Below are 18,485 nucleotides of genomic sequence, written 5' to 3' on the forward strand. Positions count from 1 at the left end.
CATCAATGGATTTTTTTCTTCCCTGATGGCACGGGCATATTCCAAGATGACAACGCCAGGATTCATCGGGCTCAAATTGTGAAAGAGTGGTTCAGGGAGCATGAGACATCATTGTCACACATGGATTGGCCACCACAGAGCCCAGAACTTAACCCCATTGGGAATCTTTGGGATGTGCTGGAGAAGGCTTTGCGCAGTGGTCCGACTCTCCCATTAACAATACAAGATCTTGGTGAAAAATGAATGCAACACTGGGCAGAAATAAATCTTGTGACATTGCAGAAGCTTATCGAAACAATGCCACAGAGAATGTGTGCCGTAATCAAAGCCAATTAAATATTAGAGTGTGAGACCTTTTTTGTTTTGGTTGCAACTTTTTTTTTGGCCAGGCAGTGTCCACATGACCTCTGGAGGGTTTTACCCCCTTCAAGATCAGGTCATTCGTTACCATGGTCTTCATTTGACATTCCTATATTAACAATGTTATACGATTGGGATTGTGGCAGGAGGGCTGGGAATCCTACTTCTGTAACAAGAAGAGGTTGGGTAGAAAGGTAAAGTCAAGGAGATCTAACAATCAATGGCTGATCAAATCCCCCAGATCAGGTCATTCGTTACCATGGTCTTCATTTGACATTCTTATATTAACAATGTTATACGATTGGGATTGTGGCAGGAGGACTGGGAATCCTACTTCTGTAACAAGAAGAGGTTGGGTAGAAAGGTAAAGTCAAAGAGATCTAACCATCAATGGCTGATCAAACCACCAGATCAAGTCATTCGTTACCATGGTCTTCATTTGACATTCTTATATTAACAATGTTATACGATTGGGATTGTGGCAGGAGGACTGGGAATCCTACACCTGTAACAAGAAGAGGTTGGGTAGAAAGGTAAAGTCAAGGAGATCTAACCATCAATGGCTGATCAAACCCACCAGATCAGGTCATTCGTTACCATGGTCTTCATTTGACATTCTTATATTAACAATGTTATCAATGGCTGATTAAACCCCCCAGAATCTATCCATGACTAAAGCTTCTGTATTGTGTAAGCTGACTTCTACGGCTTCTATTTTCAGTCACCTATAAATGACCATGTGTGAACAAAGTAATTTTTGGCAGCTTTCTCCCAATCATTTTACTTAGCGCAGTCTTAAACTCTTTGTTCCTCATCGTATAAATGAATGGATTGAGCGTTGGTGTGACCACAGCATATATCACTGGAGCTATTTTCTGCTGGTCGGTGGTTTCTTTTGAGTTACGTCTAGGATATGCAAATAGTGAAGTGCCATAAAACAAGGAGACAACAATCAGATGAGAGGCACAGGTAGAAAAGGCTTTCTGCTGCCCTTTCCTAGACCTGATCTTCAGTATGGTGGAAATAATGTGAATATAAGATATCAGAGTCAAAATAAAAGAGCCAACTCCATATCCTCCACCAACAACACTGAGTACTATGTCAGTAGATAGCGTGTCATCACAAGCCAAACTCAACAAGGGTCGGATGTCACAAAAGAACTGGTTTATGACATTAGAGGAACAGAAATTGTGGTGGAAGGTACAGGTGGTGTGGACCATAGAGTTGATGAACCCGCTGATCCAAGAACTAAAGGCTAAAACAAGACGAGTACGACAGTCCATGACAGTCACATAATGCAGGGGATTGCAGACAGCTAAATACCGGTCGTAAGCCATAACGGCAAGCAAGGAGCACTCAATGCTGCCCAGAGCTATAAATAAATACATCTGAACAATACAGGCAATGAAGGAGATAGAATTAGTGTTGATAAGAATATTTAGAAGCATTTTTGGAACGGTAACTGAGGTATAAAATATCTCAAGAAAAGATAGATTGCTAAGAAAGAAGTACATGGGAGAATGGAGCTCCATGCTGAATGAAGTAGTAGCAATGATAGCTACATTTCCTGTTAGGGTTAGCACATAAATTAGAAGAAATGTATAAAATAGAATGATTTTGACAGAAACAAGATCTGTAAATCCGAGAAGAATAAACTCTGTCACCAAACTGCTGTTCATCATAGTCATTCCTGCATACCGGGTTATAGAAACCTTCCTGGGAGTACGGTGGTTGTTAAAGGATAGGCACTGTTATATAAGCTACAGTATATTACTTATACATGCAAAATAAGTAACTAATAAAGAAAACTATTCCATTTAATCCATTACCATTCACTATAGGTTTTATATATATATAGACGAAGTTAAAAATACCATCAATTAAAAATCGCCTTGCCGACAACCTGCAGATGTGCCCATGAATCCTGTAAGTCCTTAGAGGAATCAGTGTTTTTATTCCATTAAAGTGTTTGTTATCCCTAACAATGAACATCTCATATTTGCTCCCTTTTGGACTGTTAAATATACAAATGGAAGTGTGTATAATTTCCCAAACCAAATATTTGTATTTTAATTAGAAGTGTTTTTCTGTGCCAGTGTTTTAAATTATGTGGTGCAATAATTTACAGAGTGGACTTTTTTTAATTTTTTTATTTAATTTTTCTAGAGCAAGTTTATTAAAAAAAAAAAAACAAGATTTAAAGCATCAAATTAAAAAAAAAAAAAAAAAAAGCCCACTAGATAGACATGACATGGTCACAAAAATAGATTTTATACATTTCTCTGCGCAACAGAGCATGAATACAATTACAACTGCAGGCCACATAGGTCTGTTCAATACTAAGTCAAGAGTTGATAAACCAGGCGTGGCTAACCAGTTATCCCATACTTTGTAGAATTTGGCAGGGCACCCTCTATGTTGGAAAACAAGAAAGTCAGGGTGTAGAGTATGTCCCATATGATGGATCCATTCCTGATGGGTTGGTGGTTGCTCCAAGTTGCAATACTAGCTTGGAATGGAGCCCTGGAGACTAGAGATAACCTTGCGGTTCGCTTGGCAGTCTGTTCGCGGTGAACTTTGCTCGTTCACTGTCCGCCGATCATGCGAACATATGGCGACGTTCGCGGCCGCCATATTCTTTTACATTGTGAAGAAATTTGACCCATGACACATCCATCAGGTGGTACAGGACAGCCAATTGAGACATTTCAGCACATGGACATACCCCCTACCTTATAAATAGACCTGACCTGGCTGCCATTTTGCATTCTGCTTTTTGTCAGTGTAGAGAGAGGTTTGCTGTGTGAAGCAGGGACAGATTGTCAGTGACACAAATCGCTCGGTAATAGGTCCACAAAAGTCCTTTAAAGGACTGGTATTTGGTATAGGTGTACTATTGTTTGGTGTGCAGTATATAGGGGTGTAATACACTTATAATATACTTTCTAATATAGAAAGCATATTATAGTGTATTTGGGTACTGAAGAAATTTTGCCTCCTTCGCTGCGTTAACTCTGCTACACACAGTGACAAAAGTTACTAGAAAATATTTTTCATTACTGGTGTGATAGACCAGTTCCCCCCCCCCCCCCCAAAACGACAGATTGAAGCGGGTGTTATACTTTAGTAATAGTGTTTTTGGGTACTGCAGAAATGTTGCCTCTTTCGCTGCGTTAACTCTGCTACACGTAGTGACAAAAGTTACTAGAAAATATTTTTCATAACTGGTGTGATAAACCAGTGGCCCCCAAAACGACAGATTGAAGCGGGGTGTTATATACCCTTTTCCACATATACTGCGCTTCTCTAGAGACTTTTGTCACAGGGTTATCTAAAAAATGACAGGCAGAGAAGGAGGCAGGCCCTTCCGCAGGGGTGGTAGGGGTCGGAGCGAAAGTGGGAAGTTGCAGAAGGTGCGTTCGATTACGTCAAAGGACGCACCAGACTTGGTTGAGTGGCTCACTCACCCTTCCTCTTCTGCACCCTCCTCATCCTCTCTATCTGCACCCTCTTCACTCTCTGCTGTGTGCACCCCAAAGACACCACCACCAACACCACCACCATATACTCTCCGCTTGAGTCACAGGAATTATTTTCCGATCCATCACAAGACATTTATGATGCGCAGCCATTCTTGGCATCGGATCAGGAAGAGGAGGTAGCAACAGCCGCCACTCAGCAGTCTGACGACAGTACCCAGATCAGCCCAAGGAGGTTGGTCCCTGCTGTTGCTGCCTACTCCGAGATCTCAAATGTTAGTGGTGGGGAAGGTGACGTTGATGATGACGTGTCTATGGATGTCACATGGGTGCCCACAAGAGAGGAAGAGGAGGGGAGTTCAGAGGGAGAGATGGAACAGCAGATAGGGAGGAGAAGCAGGCCGAACTTACAATGCACAGGAGGGACAAACCAGACCGGTAATGTATCAGGAGCGAGCCATCAACCATGTACGGTCACATCTGGCGCTCCCAGGATGCCGGCACATGGCTCCGCAGTGTGGGCTTTTTTTTAACCTGTCTGCTGCTGACAATAGTGCTGCCATCTGCAGCCCTTGCAGTCAACACATAAGTCCCGGTAAGCCAAACACTGACCTAGGGACGACCGCCTTAAGAAGGCACCTGGACTCCCATCACCGAGCCCAGTGGGAGCAACGCCGTCAGAACCCACAAAGTCACCCTCTAGGCTCTCTCTCACTGTCCAGCCTCTTCTCCTCTCTCCTCACAATTGTCCTCCACTCCACCTTCCATCATGCCGTCCTCAAGTTTTTCTGGAAAAAGGCAGGCTTCCGTGGCCCAAATGTTGGAGCGTAAAAAAATGATGACGCTGGATAACCCTCTTGCCCAACGTTTGACCGCTGGCTTGCCGGAACTGATAGCCCGCCAACTACTGCCATATCAACTGGTGGACTCGGAGGCCTTTAGAAAATTTGTGGCCATTGGAACACCACAACGGAAGGTCCCAGGAAGGAAATATTTCTCGCAGAAGGTGCATTCCAGAGCTATATGGCCATGTTCAGCAGCAAGTGAATGTATCTCTGGCACACAGTGTCGGTGCCAAGATACATCTGACCACAGACACGTGGTCTAGCAAACACGGGCAGGGAAGGTATATAACTTTTACTGCCAACTGGGTGAACCTTCTGGCGGCCGTCAAGCATGTAACCTGTGGCACCCATGTAGATTTGGTTTTACCGCCACGGATTGCATGCAGGCCTACCTCTTCTTCTCCTCCTCCATCCTCCCTCTCCTCCTCGGCTGACTCCTCCTTTTCCGTTGCTACCGTCTCTTCCGCTGCGCCGCCCAAGATCCCCAGAACCTACTCGACATGCTAGGTGAGACGTTGCCATGCTGTGCTGCGTCTGTTGTGCCTGGAAGCCAAGAGCCACACGGGTCCTGCACTCCTTTCAGCTTTGCGTTCACAGGCAGATCAATGGCTAACATTGCTCAATTTGACAGTTGGTAAAGTGGTGTGCGACAACGGTGCCAATCTGCTGAGCTCGCTGAAACACCATGCATGGCACGTGTCGTGCAGCAATTCGTTGCCAAATACCCTGGGGTCTAGGACGTCTTGCGGCAGGCCAGGAAAATTTCGGCCCATTTCAGAAGATCTTACCCAGCCATGGCTCGCCTTGCCGACATTCAGCGGCGACACAACCTGACCGTCAGACATCTTATTTGTGACTGCCCGACACGATGGAACTCAACCTTGTATATGCTTGATAGGCTGCTCCAGCAGAAACGTGCAGTTAACGACTTCCTGTATGAACTCTGCGGCAGGACAGGTTCTGGGGAGCTTGGGTTTTTTCACCACGCCAGTGGCTGCTCATGCGTGACACATGCAGACTTCTGTGGCCATTTGATGAGATCACCAAACTGGTCAGTCGCAGCCAGGGCACCATCAGTGACATCGTACCTTACGCCTTCTTTCTGGAGCGTGCATTGCTTCGTGTCATTGATCAAGCCGTTGAGGAGCAGGAGCAGGAAGATGAGGAAGTCGCAACACTGGATGAATTCCCAGGGGGGGGCTACTCCATATGAGACAAGTCAACAACAGGAGTCTAAAGAGGAGTCAGAGGAGGATGGTGCTGGGGGGGGTTGAGGAGGAGCAAGAAGAGCATGCTTTAAACCTTTCTGGGATCCCTGGTTTCCGTGGATGGGGGGAGGAGAACGAGGACGACTTTATCCTGGATGATGAGCAGGAGCCAGGCCACTACACCACTTCCAGTTTAGTGAAAATGGGGGCCTTCATGCTCCAGTGTTTTAAGAGGGACCCCCCCTATAAAAAGCACAAAGGGCAAGGACCAGTACTGAGTGGCAACGTACTTAGACCCCCAGTACAAACAAAAAATGGCGGAAATGTTACCACCATCACAGAGGGTGGTCAGAATGCAGCACTTCCAGGCCTTGCTTCGAGAAATGCTGCATTCTGCTTTTGCGTGCGCTGGCAGAGGAATTTCCACTCACAGAGAAACAGTTGCGGTTACCAATCCAACAGCGCCTGCAAGAAGAGGGCGGTTTGAAGATGTGTTGGTCATTTCTGATATGAGATCATTCTTTCAGCCGACCCATCCACAGCTGTCCTCTGGATCCAGCATCAGGGAACGCCTAGACCGACAGGTGTCCGACTACATCGGGTTAACGACAGATGTGGACGCTCTGAGAAGTGATGAACCCCTGGACTACTGGGTGGGCAGGCTTGACCTCTGGCCAGAACTTGCAGAATTTGCAATGGAACTGTTGGCTTGCCCCTCGTTCAGTGTCCTGTCTGAAAGGACGTTCAGCGCAGCAGGGGGGATCGTGACCGATAAGCGCACTCGCCTAGTTTACGACAGTGTTGACTACCTCACATTTATAAAAATGAATGAGGCATGGATCTCGGAGGAATTCAACACATGTGACCAGTAGACCATGTTTGATTCCAATTCATCATGACAGCCCACAAATATCCGCCACCGCCCATAACAATTCATGGTCCCTGTCTTAGGTAAATACAGCGGCATAAAAGGCCTTTTATGTCTGTTGAATGCCTAATTTTTGGGGCCTGTAATGGCCTACACTTACTTATCCTGTGAATGCCTAATGTACCTCCAGCCACAGAATATAAAGTTGTTTGCTGTCAGGTGAACGCCTGTTGCCTAATTTTTGGGGCCTGTACCGGCCGACACTTACTTCTGTATCCTGTGAATGCCTAATGTAACTCCAGCCACAGAATACCAAGTTCTTTGCTGTCAGGTGAACGCCTGTGGACTAATTTTTGGGGCCTGTACTGGCCGACACTTCTTTATCCTGTGATTGCCTGATTTTTCAGACTGACATTGAAGATCAAAGGGTTTGTAAACGTTCCGCTAAATTGTGAAACTGATGCAGAACCATTTTACAGACGTGTGAATGGACCCTATATGTATTTGACATGTATTTACCGTCTGCTGTCAGTTCTAGCTGATTTAGAAAAAAAAAATAATACATTTTTTGGCTGAAAGAAAAAAAAAAATGTTTTATGGCAACTTTTCCAATAGCAATACTTCTGGTATGTCAGTGTCCATGTGGTGGGACTATGTGTGCACAGCTAGTAAGTATTTTGTGGCTGCAAATATGACCTGGAGGTTTTTAATGTTCGCCTGCCATTGAAGTGAATGGGGTTCGAGAACATTTGAGAAAGTTTGCGGGTCGCGTTCGCGAACCGCCCCGTCCGATGTTCGTCCATCACTACTGGAGACAGCCACTTTGATGTGATCTACAGAGTGTAGTTTTACCCACTTGACCTCCGGATGATTTACCCCCCTTCATGGCCAGGCCATTTTTTGCAATACGGCACTGCGTTATTTTAACTAAAAAATTGCGCAGTCATGCGACACTGTATCCAAAATAAATTGATGTCCTTTTTTGTTCCCTCAAATAGAGCTTTTTTTTGGTGGTATTTGTTCACCTCTGCGTTTTCTTTTGTGCTATAAACAAAAAAATATTGACAATTTTCTGCTATAAAACATATCCAATAAATACATTTAAAAAATCTAATTTCTTCATACATTTAGACCAATATGTATTCTGCTACATGTTTTTAGTAGAAACAAATTCCAATAAGGACATATTGATTGGTTTACGTAAACATTATAGTATCTACAAACTATGGGATATATTTATGGAATTTGTATTTATTTATTTTTTATACTAGTGACTTATTGCGGGATTGCGATTTTGTGGCGTACAATAGGACACTAACTGACATTTTTGACACTTTGTGGGAACCAGAGACACTAAAAAAAGTGTCACTAAGTGATCAGTGCTAAAAAATATACACTGTCACTGTATACTAATGACACTGGCTAGGAAGGGGTTAAACATTTAAGGCGATCAAAGGGTTAACTGTGTGCCTAGCCAGTGTTTTTGTATACTGTGTGAGGTGCTTTTACTAGGGGAAAAGATTGATTTTGTTCCTTGCCTTGCAGGAATACAAAATCCATCTCTAACCCCCTGTCAGAACTGAGATCTGCCTTGTTTACATAGGCAGATCTCAGTTCTGTGTGTTTTACCGATGATCGGCGGGTGTCGGCAGACATCCAGTGCCCAGCACCCAGCAGATCAGCTTTGCACGCGCCCCCTGCAGACAGAAATTTAGAATTATATACAGTATCTCACAAAAGTGAGTACACCCCTCAAATTTTTGTAAATATTTTATTATATCTTTTCATGTGACAACACTGAAGAAATGACACTTTGCTACAATATAAAGTAGTGAGTGTACAGCTTGTATAACAGTGTCAATTTGTCTTCCCCTCAAAATAACTCAACACACAGCCATTAATGTCTAAACCGCTGGCAACAAAAGTGAGTACACCCCTAAGTGACAATGTCCAAATAAGAGCCCAAAGTGTCAATATTTTGTGTGGCCACCATTATTTTCCAGCACTGCCTTAACCCTCTTGGGCATGGAGTTCACCAGAGCTTCACAGGTTACCACTTGAGTCCTCTTCCCCTCCTCCATGAGGACATCACGGAGCTGGTGGTTGTTAGAGACCTTGCGCTCATCCACCTTCTGTTTGAGGATGCCCCACAGATGCTCAATAGTGTTTAGGTCTGGAGACATGCTTGGCCAGTCCATTACCTTTACCCTCAGCTTCTTTAGCAAGGCAGTGGTTGTCCTGGAGGTGTTTGGGGTCGATATCATGTTGGAATACTGCCCTGTGGCCCAGTCTCTGAAGGGAGGGGATCATGCTCTGCTTCAGTATGTCACAGTACATGTTAGCATTCATGGTTCCCTCAATGAACTGTAGCTCCCCATCACCATGATTGACTGTAGGCAAGACACACTTGTCTTTGTACTCCTCAATTCTTTAGTGTTGCCAAATGAAAAGATATAATAAATTATTTACAAAAATGTGAGGGGTGTACTCGGGTTTGTGAGATACTGTGTATATATATATATATATATATGATTCTGCACAGGAGAGCCGCCCTGTAGCAGTAAAACTGCTATGGGGCGGTCTTAAGTCTATACCAGTATAAACATTATCCCAGTGGTGTACCAACGGGGGGGGGGGGGGGGGGCAACAATGAAAGAATACTACTCTAAAGGCCTGTAGTTATCTGTAGTAAATCTGTAGTTATGTGACACACCTGGCCTTGAGTTTTTTTATATTTTTTTCACTGTGGCAGGGCTCTTTTTAGTCTGTCCAGGATGCTGCCTGGTGACAGGATCACTTCCCATTGGCAGTCCTTTGGCTGGGTCCACGCAGAACCTGAAGACTGCATGAGCAAGATGACATCACAAAGGGGGGCTGTTTCAAAACCAAAGCTCTGGACTGCGCTGATGGATTACCATTCCTCACAAGGTGCCAACAACACATAAAAGAGAAGTCAAGTAAAAAAAAAAAAAAAGAGCTTCTATGAATTTTTTAATAGTTAATGGGTGAGAAAGTTGGGGGGGGGGGGGGCAAGATAATCGATAGGAATAATACTTGGAGGTAAGTATAATGTACAGATTGCATTTAGCTGTATGCTATCTTTTACCAGATACAGTGCATCCGGAAATTATACACAGCGCTTTACTTTTTCCACATTTTGTTATGTTACAGCCTTATTCCAAAATTGATTAAATTCATTATTTTCCTAAAAATTCTACAAACAATACCCCATAATGACAACAAGAAAGATGTTTGTTGGAAATCTTTGCAAATTTATTAAATAAAAAAAAAAAATCCCATGTACATAAGTATTCACAGCCTTTGCTCAATACTTTGTTGAAGCACCATTGGCACCAATTACAGCCTTGAAATCTTTTTGAGTGTGATGCTACAAGCTTGGGAAGTTTCTCCCATTCTTTTTTGCAAGACCTTTCAAGCTCCATCAGTTTGGATGGGGAGCATCGGTGCACAGCTATTTTCAGAATTCCATGTTCAATCGGGTTCAAGATGTTCAATCAGGTTCAAGTCTTGGCTCTGGCTGGGCCACTCAAGGACATTCACAGAGTTGTCCCATAGCCACTCCTTTGTTATCCTGGCTGTGTGCTTAGGGTTGTTGTCCTGTTGGAAGATGAACCTTCACCCCAGTCTGGGGTCCAGAGTGCTCTGGAGTAGCGTGTCATCAAAGATGTCTCTGTACATTGCTGCATTTATATTTCCCTCAATCCTGACTATTCTCCCATTCCTGCCGCTGAAAAACATTCCCTCAGCATGATGCTGTCACCACCATGCTTCACTGTAGGGATGGTTTTGGCCAGGTGAAGGGAGGTGTCTGGTTTCCTCAAGACATGTTGCTTGCCATTTAGGTTAAAGAGTTCAATCTTTGTTTCATCAGACCAGAGAATTGTGTTTCTCATGGTCTTAGAGTCTTTCAGGTGACATTTGGCAAACTCCCGGGCTGTCATGTGCCTTTTACTGAGGAGTGTCTTCCGTCTGATCACTCTACCATACAGGCCTGATTGTTGGAGTGCTTCAGAGATGGTTGTTCTTCTTGAAGGTTCTCCTCTCTCCACAGAGAAACACTGGAGCTCTGTCAGAGTGAACATTGGGTTCTTGGTCACCTCCCTGACTAAGGCCCTTCTCCTCCGATCGCTCAGTTTGGCTGAGCGGCCCACTCTAGGAAGAGTCCTGGTGGATCCAAACTATTTTCATTCACGGTTGATGTAGGCCACTATGCTCTTTGGAACCTTCAATGCTGCAGAAGTGTTTCTGTACCCTTACCCAGATCTGTGCCTCAATAAAATCCTGTCTCGGAGGTCTAAAGACAATTCCTTGGACTTCATGGCTTGGTTTGTGCTCTGACGTACACTGTTAAAGTGTGAGACCTTATATAGCCAGGTGTGTGTCTTTCCAAATAATGTTCAATCAACTGAATTTACCACAGGTGGACACCAATCAAGTTGTAGAAAGGATAATCAGAGGATGCACCTGAGCTCAATGTTGAGTGCCATGGCAAAGGCTTTAAATACTTATATACATGGGATTTCTTTGTTTTTTATTTTTAATAAATTTGCAAAGATTTCAAACAAACTTCTTTCACTTTATGATTATGGGGTATTGTTTTTAGACTATTGAGAAAAATAATGAATTTAATCCATTTTGGAATAAGGCTGTAACATAACAAAATGTGAAAAAAGTGAAGCGCTGTAAATACTTTCCGGATGCACTGTATGTATAGGTTGGTGTTTGGGGTGGGGATGGATGTAGTAGAGTTTTTTTTCTTATGGCTGTATGTTATATGTTGTGAGGGCCTATGTTAGGTTGCTCAACATGTGGAGATAATCCCCTGCAAAGTGCCCTTTAGGACCAGTCTCATTAGTGTATGGGTGAAGAGACCCCAAATAAAGGTCACAAGGGAGTTTTACAGAAGAATATCAGATTTGTTTAGTAGTAATATATATATATGTGTAAAAAACAAACATGTTTCCTGGATTAGAGTGCACTCCCTTCATCAGTGAAGACATTTTAGAGCCCTGAAGAAAGATGTTGATTCTAATCCCTGAGGCACACTGGCTTTGTATTTAATGGGATTTATCATGACAATAAAAGTCTATGGGGTCAGCGGAGCAGGGGTCCACACTGAAAGAAGTCCCTTCACCTTCTGTCCCAGTGACAGCTGTAAAATTTTTAATTTGTCATTACTTTCTGTCCCAAAGACAATGTTTACTAGAACCAACATAGTGGGTTTAAAGAACGCTAAACTTTATAATAAACAAAGTGTATTATATGATTAAACACTTGCCGACCGCCGCCTGACTATATACGGCGGCGGTCAGCCCCTCACAGGCAAAGTGACGTACCGGTACATCACTAGCCTGTGAGCCAATAGGGGACGAGCGCGCGCCGCCGGAGGTGCGCTCCCGCCCCCGCTCGTTCCCTAAGCAGCCCGTGCGTGGGACCGGCGGACCCGATGTCCGCCGGTCACTCGCGATCGTAGGATACAGCGGGAGAAAGGCAGGAGGCTAATGTAAACAAAACCGCCTGTCTTTCTCCCCTGTGTAACAGCACAGATCATACGGTCCTGCTCTGTAGGACCGTTGATCTCTGCTGTTACACACACAGCCACATCCAATCACAGTTAGAAGCACGCCCCTAGGGACACACTTAACCCCTCCCTCTCCAATAAAGTTAACCCCTTCCCTCCCAGTGTCATTTTTACAGTAACAGTGCATATGTATAGCACTGATTACTGTAGTAATGTCACTGGTACCCCCAAAAGTGTCAAAAATGTCAGTCAAGGGTCGAATCTGTCTGCTGCAATGTCGCAGCCCCGCAAAAAAAATCGCAGATCGCCGCCATTACTCGTTAAAAAAAAAAACTAAAAATGACAAAAATCTTTCCCTTAGTTAGTAAACGCAATAACTTTTGCGCAAACCAATCAAAATACGCTTTTTGCAATTTTTTTTACCAAACATATGTAACAGAAAACAAATTGGCCTAAAATGTTAAAAAATTTAGATTTTTACATTTTTTTAGGGGGGAATTTCATATAAAAAATGTGAAAAATATTGTTATTTTTGCAAAATTGTCGCTCTATTTTTGTTTATAGCGCATGATCAAAAAATCGCACAGGTGATCAAATACCACCAAAAGAAAGCTCCGTTTGTGGGAAAAAAAGGACATCAATTTCATTTGGGTACAGCATCGCACGACCGCGCAATTGTCCGTTAAAGTCACGCAGTGCCGAATCGCAAAATAGGCCCTGGTCAGGAAGGGGGTAAAATCTTCCGGGGCTTAAGTGGTTAAGAAAGAAGCAAAGGTCAACCATATTGCTATGTTCTCATCTTTAAATTTTTAAAAATGCTAATTTTACAGTTCAAGGACAGGTTAACAATTTACTGTTTTTACTTTGGCAAAAAATGTTTGTTAAAATTAAGTTGTCTTTTTTGACTTTCAGCTTTTCCCAAATGCTTTTCTACACGCCATCTTCACTTTGTTCCTCAGACAGTAGGTAACAAGATCCAGCAACAGTGGCAAAATGCAATAAGAAATAAACAAGATTCCTACTTTGCCTAAAAGATTCTCCAGATTTTGTAACGGAAGATACTGGTTATATAAAATAATGTGACAACAATCAGATGGGCTGAGCATGTGGAGAAGACTTTTTAAACCAGAGCAGATCTTTCCAAACTAAGGGGATATCCCCTTCCAACAACCACCAACCCACAAGGAATGGGTTTCTCCATTGGAAGATTTACCCTCACCTTCTGTTTCAGTGAAAACTCAAACATTTTGGATTTAGCATAACTTTTTGTACCAGGAGACAATTGTCACCAGAACCAAAAAGAAGGTGACTATCCCCAGGGGAGAAAGATGGCAACCAAACTGATGGGATTCTAACCATTTCACATTTATCCAAGGATAATAAGATGTTTTGGCTTTGAATATTCTTTGATATTACAATTTGTTCCCTCAACTGGCTTTAAGTGGAAGATACCCCTTTGGTGGGTTTCATCGCTAGAATTTCCATATATCTAAAACCTGATTCCAAAAAAAGTTGGGACACTGTACAAATTGTGAATAAAAACAGAATGTAATGATGTGAAAGTTCCAAATTTCAATATTTTATTCAGAATACAACATAGATGATATATCAAATGTTTAAACTGAGAAAATGTATCATTTTAAGGGAAAAATAAGTTGATTTTAAATTTCATGGCATCAACACATCTCAAAAAAGTTGGGACAAGGCCATGTTTTCCACTGTGTGGCCTCCCCTCTTCTTTTTATAACAGTCTGCAAATGTCTGGGGACTGAGGAGACAAGTGGCTCAAGTTTAGGAATAGGAAAGTTGTCCCATTCATGTGTAATTCAGGCTTCTAGTTGTTCAACTGTCTTAGGTCTTCTTTGTCGTATCTTCCTCTTTATGATGCACCAAATGTTTTCTATGGGTGAAAGATCTGGACTGCAGGCTGGCCATTTCAGTACCCGGATCCTTCTTCTATGCAGCCATGATGTTGTATTTGATGCAGTATGTGGTCTGGCATTGTCATGTTGGAAAATGCAAGGTCTTCCCTGAAAGAGACGACGTCTGGATGGAAGCATATGTTGTTCTAGAACTTGGATAAACCTTTCAGCATTGATGGTGCCTTTCCAGATGTGTAAGCTGCCCATGCCACACGCACTCATGCAACCCCATACCATCAGAGATGCCGGCTTCTGAACTAAGTGCTGAAAAGGACTTGGGTTGTCCTTGTCCTCTTTAGTCCGGATGACATGGCATCCCAGTTTTCCAAAAAGAACTTCAAATTTGGATTCGTCTGACCGCAGAACAGTTTTCCACTTTGCCACAGTCCATTTTAAATGAGCCTTGGCCCAGAGAAAAGGCCTGCACTTCTGGGTCATGTTTAGATTTGGCTTCTTTTTTGGCCTATAGAGTTTTAGTCGGCAACGGCGAATGGCACGGTGGATTGTGTTCACCGATAATGTTTTCTGGAAGTATTCCTGAGCCCATGTTGTGATTTCCATTACAGTAGTATTCCTGTATGTGATGCAGTGCGGTCTAAGGGCCCGAAGATCACAGGCATTCAGTATGGTTTTCTGGCCTTGACCCTTACACACAGAGATTGTTCCAGATTTTCTGAATCTTTGGATGATATTATGCACTGTAGATGATGATAACTTCAAACTCTTTGCAATTTTTCTCTGAAAAACTCCTTTCTGATATTGCTCCACTATTTTTCGCCGCAGCATTGGGGGAATTGGTGATCCTCTGCCCATCTTGACTTCTGAGAGACACTGCCACTCTGAGAGGCTCTTTTTATACCCAATCATGTTGCCAATTGACCTAATAAGTTGCAAATTGGTCCTCCAGCTGTTCCTTATATGTACATTTAACTTTTTTGGCCTCTTTTTGCTACCTGTCCCAACTATTTTGGAATGTGTAGCTCTCATGAAATCCAAAATGAGCCAATATTTGGCATGACATTTCAAAATGTCTCACTTTCAACATTTGATATGTTATCTATATTGTATTGTGAATAAAATATAAGTTTATGAGATTTGTAAATTAGTCCATTCCTTTTTTACTCACAATTTGTACAGTGTCCCAACTTTTTAGGAATTGGGTTTGTAATTTGCTTGATACTCTAAACTACTTCCAGAGTTGGGTGGGTTTATTCTTTAAATAAGATGTGCAATTTAGTAAGAACATCCCTCAAAGCTTTTTTCACCTCGTTATTTCTCAGACAGTAAACAACCGGGTTCAGCAATGGGGGAACAATACTGTACAGAAGAGAAGCTATCTGGACAAAGACAAAGGAATCTCCAGAGTTTGGACCATTATAGTTGAAGATGGAAGTAAAATAAAACACTGTTACAACAATAAGGGGGGATGAACACGTGGAGAAGACCTTCTGCCTTCCTGCGGTAGAGCGAATTTTCAGAATGATGGAAATGATACGGATGTATGAATTTGTAACAAGTATGAATGGTGTTATTCCAAGAAAAAATGTTACAACATGTAATAGTACCTGACTGTCATATGTATCACTACAAGCAGCTTGTAACATTGGAAGAACATCACAAAAGTAGTGCCTGATATGTCGGGTGCCACAAAAAGTTAGTTTCCAGGTCATCATGGTGTGAAATGCAGCGTTCATTGATCCGCTGAACCAGCATGCGGCCACAAAGTATGAACATACCTTCTTATTCATTATGGTGATGTAGTGGAGCGGGTTACATATGGCCATGTATCGGTCATAAGCCATGACAGCTAGGAAAAGACATTCTGTTCCTCCAAAGCAAACAAAGAAATAGAGTTGTGTAAGACATTCAATGAAGGAAATTTTGCTGTTGCCTGTTATGGCATTGGCCAACATGGCTGGGAGAGTAACCGAAGAGTAACAGACATCTATTAAAGATAGACAAGCCAGGAAAAAATACATTGGTGACTGGAGGTGGCTGTCCACTTGAACGATGCCAAAAACAGAGAGATTTCCTAGAACAATTATTGTGTAGATTAGACAAATTAAAAGTGATAATACTATGCGCTCTTCTGGAAACCCCAGTAAGGTAAAGACATCCAAGGAAGTCTCATTAATGGCTGCCATGTACTCACCCAAACCCTACAGGAAGAATGTGAGAAGGAGCTTAATAATACCAATAAAAAACGTTTGAATCAAAATACATAAAATGTTAAGGGACAGAGTGAAATTAATACTTCACTGAGGTGTCATTCAGGACCAAATTAAAGTGTTATTAAAGGCTAACTATAACTATTTTTAAAAATGTTCCCTCCCCCATCCTCCTACTTATCCTACATACGCTGTATAAAAGAAGATCTGTGTACTTACCTTTTTTTTAATCCGATCTGGTCATGTGATTCAGCAGTCCTGGCTCCCCTGTGTAAGGGGATGCTCAACAATGGCTGTGAATTGCCAGAGCTGTGATGTCACCCATAGGCTTCCTCCATTGTCGGTGCTCCCTCCTCTCCCCTGCAGCAGCTGCTCTCTGAGAACAGGGTATCTAGAGCTGCTGGACCATGTGGGGAAAACCGGACTGGAATACAAAAAGTAAGTACACAGAGCATTTTTTATAGAGGGTATAAAGGATAGGTGGGAAGAGGGGGAATGCTTTTAAGAATAGCTATAGTTATCTTCCACTTTAAGGTCAACTAATGCCATAAATACAGCCCAAAACAGGGGCCTCTGGACCCTTCCTCACTTCAAGTGGTTCTAAAGGCAGAAGGTTTTTTTTATCTTAATGCATTCTATGGAGATGTGCTTTGTGTGCAGCTGCCTTCTGAATGTCCAGCGCCATACCGAAACTGCGTAAAAAAGTCTAAGATCATTTTAATTGTTAATATAAAGCCATATAAAAACATCTAATGCGTTTCGGGAGCAACACTATTCCCACTTTATCAGGGCTACAAGAATAAGCAGAAAACATAGTCATAATGATAAATATGTATTTCTAGATTATGCATATGAGTATTGAACAGAATGGCAGGGTTGGGTCCTGAACAGCAGGTATATTTCCCTGCTTTTTGGGTCGTGGTCCCTTTAAGGGGGGGGGGGGCAATTTGAAGGTAATGTTGAGTACCCAGGAGTTGTGGCCCAAGCAGGGTAGTCCAGCTGGGCAGGAGATGACTGGTTTTCAGTACTCTCTGGATTGCTGAGTCCTTAATTGGGACTTGAAACTTCAGAGGTTTAACGAGTTTTGGGTTGGAAGAACTTCCAAACCCTGATTGGGTTGGAAGAACCCCCTATACAAGGGGAGCCTTAAAAAGGAAGAGGAAACAGTCAGCAATTGGCTGTGAGAGAGAGAGAACTGGACACATCAGAGCGAGCAGGGGGAGTTAAGCTTGGAATTAAGCCATGGCTGCTGAACTGTGGAAACCTCTTCTTTAGGACCCCTCAAGCAGACAGGAAACCCCAGTGTAGGAACAGTAGAGCGGCAGTGAGCCATTAAATTGCGTTGCACCAGACTTATATACTGTTTTGTGTTAGCTGTAGTAAGCTATTTTGTTTTCTGGACTGTTTGCCCGTTTTTGGGAAGACCAATGAAGACTAGTTACTTTTACAAGTGGCTGGCTGGTGATCTCGGGCACCCATATGAGCATTTAGTACCCCCGGAGGAGCCGCTTGGTAATTTGGGTTCTCTCTTTTATGTCATGACTTCAAGAACAACCTCAGCCACTCTGACACACCTGGTTGAGTGAAAGTTACTGCAAGCACTTGTAAGAACATGAGTATGGATATATAACATGACTGTGAATTAATATAAGGAAATAGACATAAGACTGTTTAGTGGTAAATTAACTCAATGTATTGGTTATGGTGGTTTGAGCATAAAGGAACACATAGCAGGCACTTTCAGAAACAGTCTGCTAGACAGTATAACTAGTATGCCAAGGTAACTTACAACTAAGCTCTGTACCACTGGACTGGATTCGACACATAAATCAACAAAGTTAGAAATAAATCATGCATATAAGCATCCACTGGAATGTGAATATTGATACTATAACTAGAATGCACTCTAGAGGTGATTAGACTCTAGGTCTATGGCAGTGATACCACTACTTCTACAGGCAATACCAGGAGTCTCTGTAGGGGGCTTATCTGAAGAGACAATCCTACACCCTACCCTCCAGCTGGCTAACGTTGGGGCCCATCTTGCTACTGGTGCAGATAAGCATAGTCTCCATTGGAATCTGCATGCAGTA

General features: G+C 42.8%; 2 protein-coding genes and 1 long non-coding RNA gene across 3 annotated transcripts in view; all 3 read right to left on the reverse strand.

Moving 5' to 3' along the window:
• Positions 1 to 18,485, reverse strand: part of LOC309567852 — a 463,599-nt gene that overhangs the window by 176,512 nt on the left and 268,602 nt on the right. The window lies entirely within an intron of this gene.
• On the reverse strand, positions 1,086 to 2,048 carry LOC309568282 (olfactory receptor 5V1-like; the record flags this gene model as incomplete). Its single annotated transcript, XM_082273951.1, has 1 exon — positions 1,086 to 2,048. One exon carries the CDS (start codon positions 2,046 to 2,048, stop codon positions 1,086 to 1,088), a length of 963 nt encoding a protein of 320 aa, XP_082130077.1.
• On the reverse strand, positions 15,433 to 16,368 carry LOC309568283 (olfactory receptor 8U3-like; the record flags this gene model as incomplete). The annotated part of the gene is made up of 1 exon (XM_082273952.1): positions 15,433 to 16,368. One exon carries the CDS (start codon positions 16,366 to 16,368, stop codon positions 15,433 to 15,435), a length of 936 nt encoding a protein of 311 aa, XP_082130078.1.

This window comes from Pelophylax lessonae, assembly GCF_965119305.1.
Source record: "Pelophylax lessonae genome assembly, chromosome: 12".
NCBI lineage: Eukaryota > Metazoa > Chordata > Amphibia > Anura > Ranidae > Pelophylax > Pelophylax lessonae.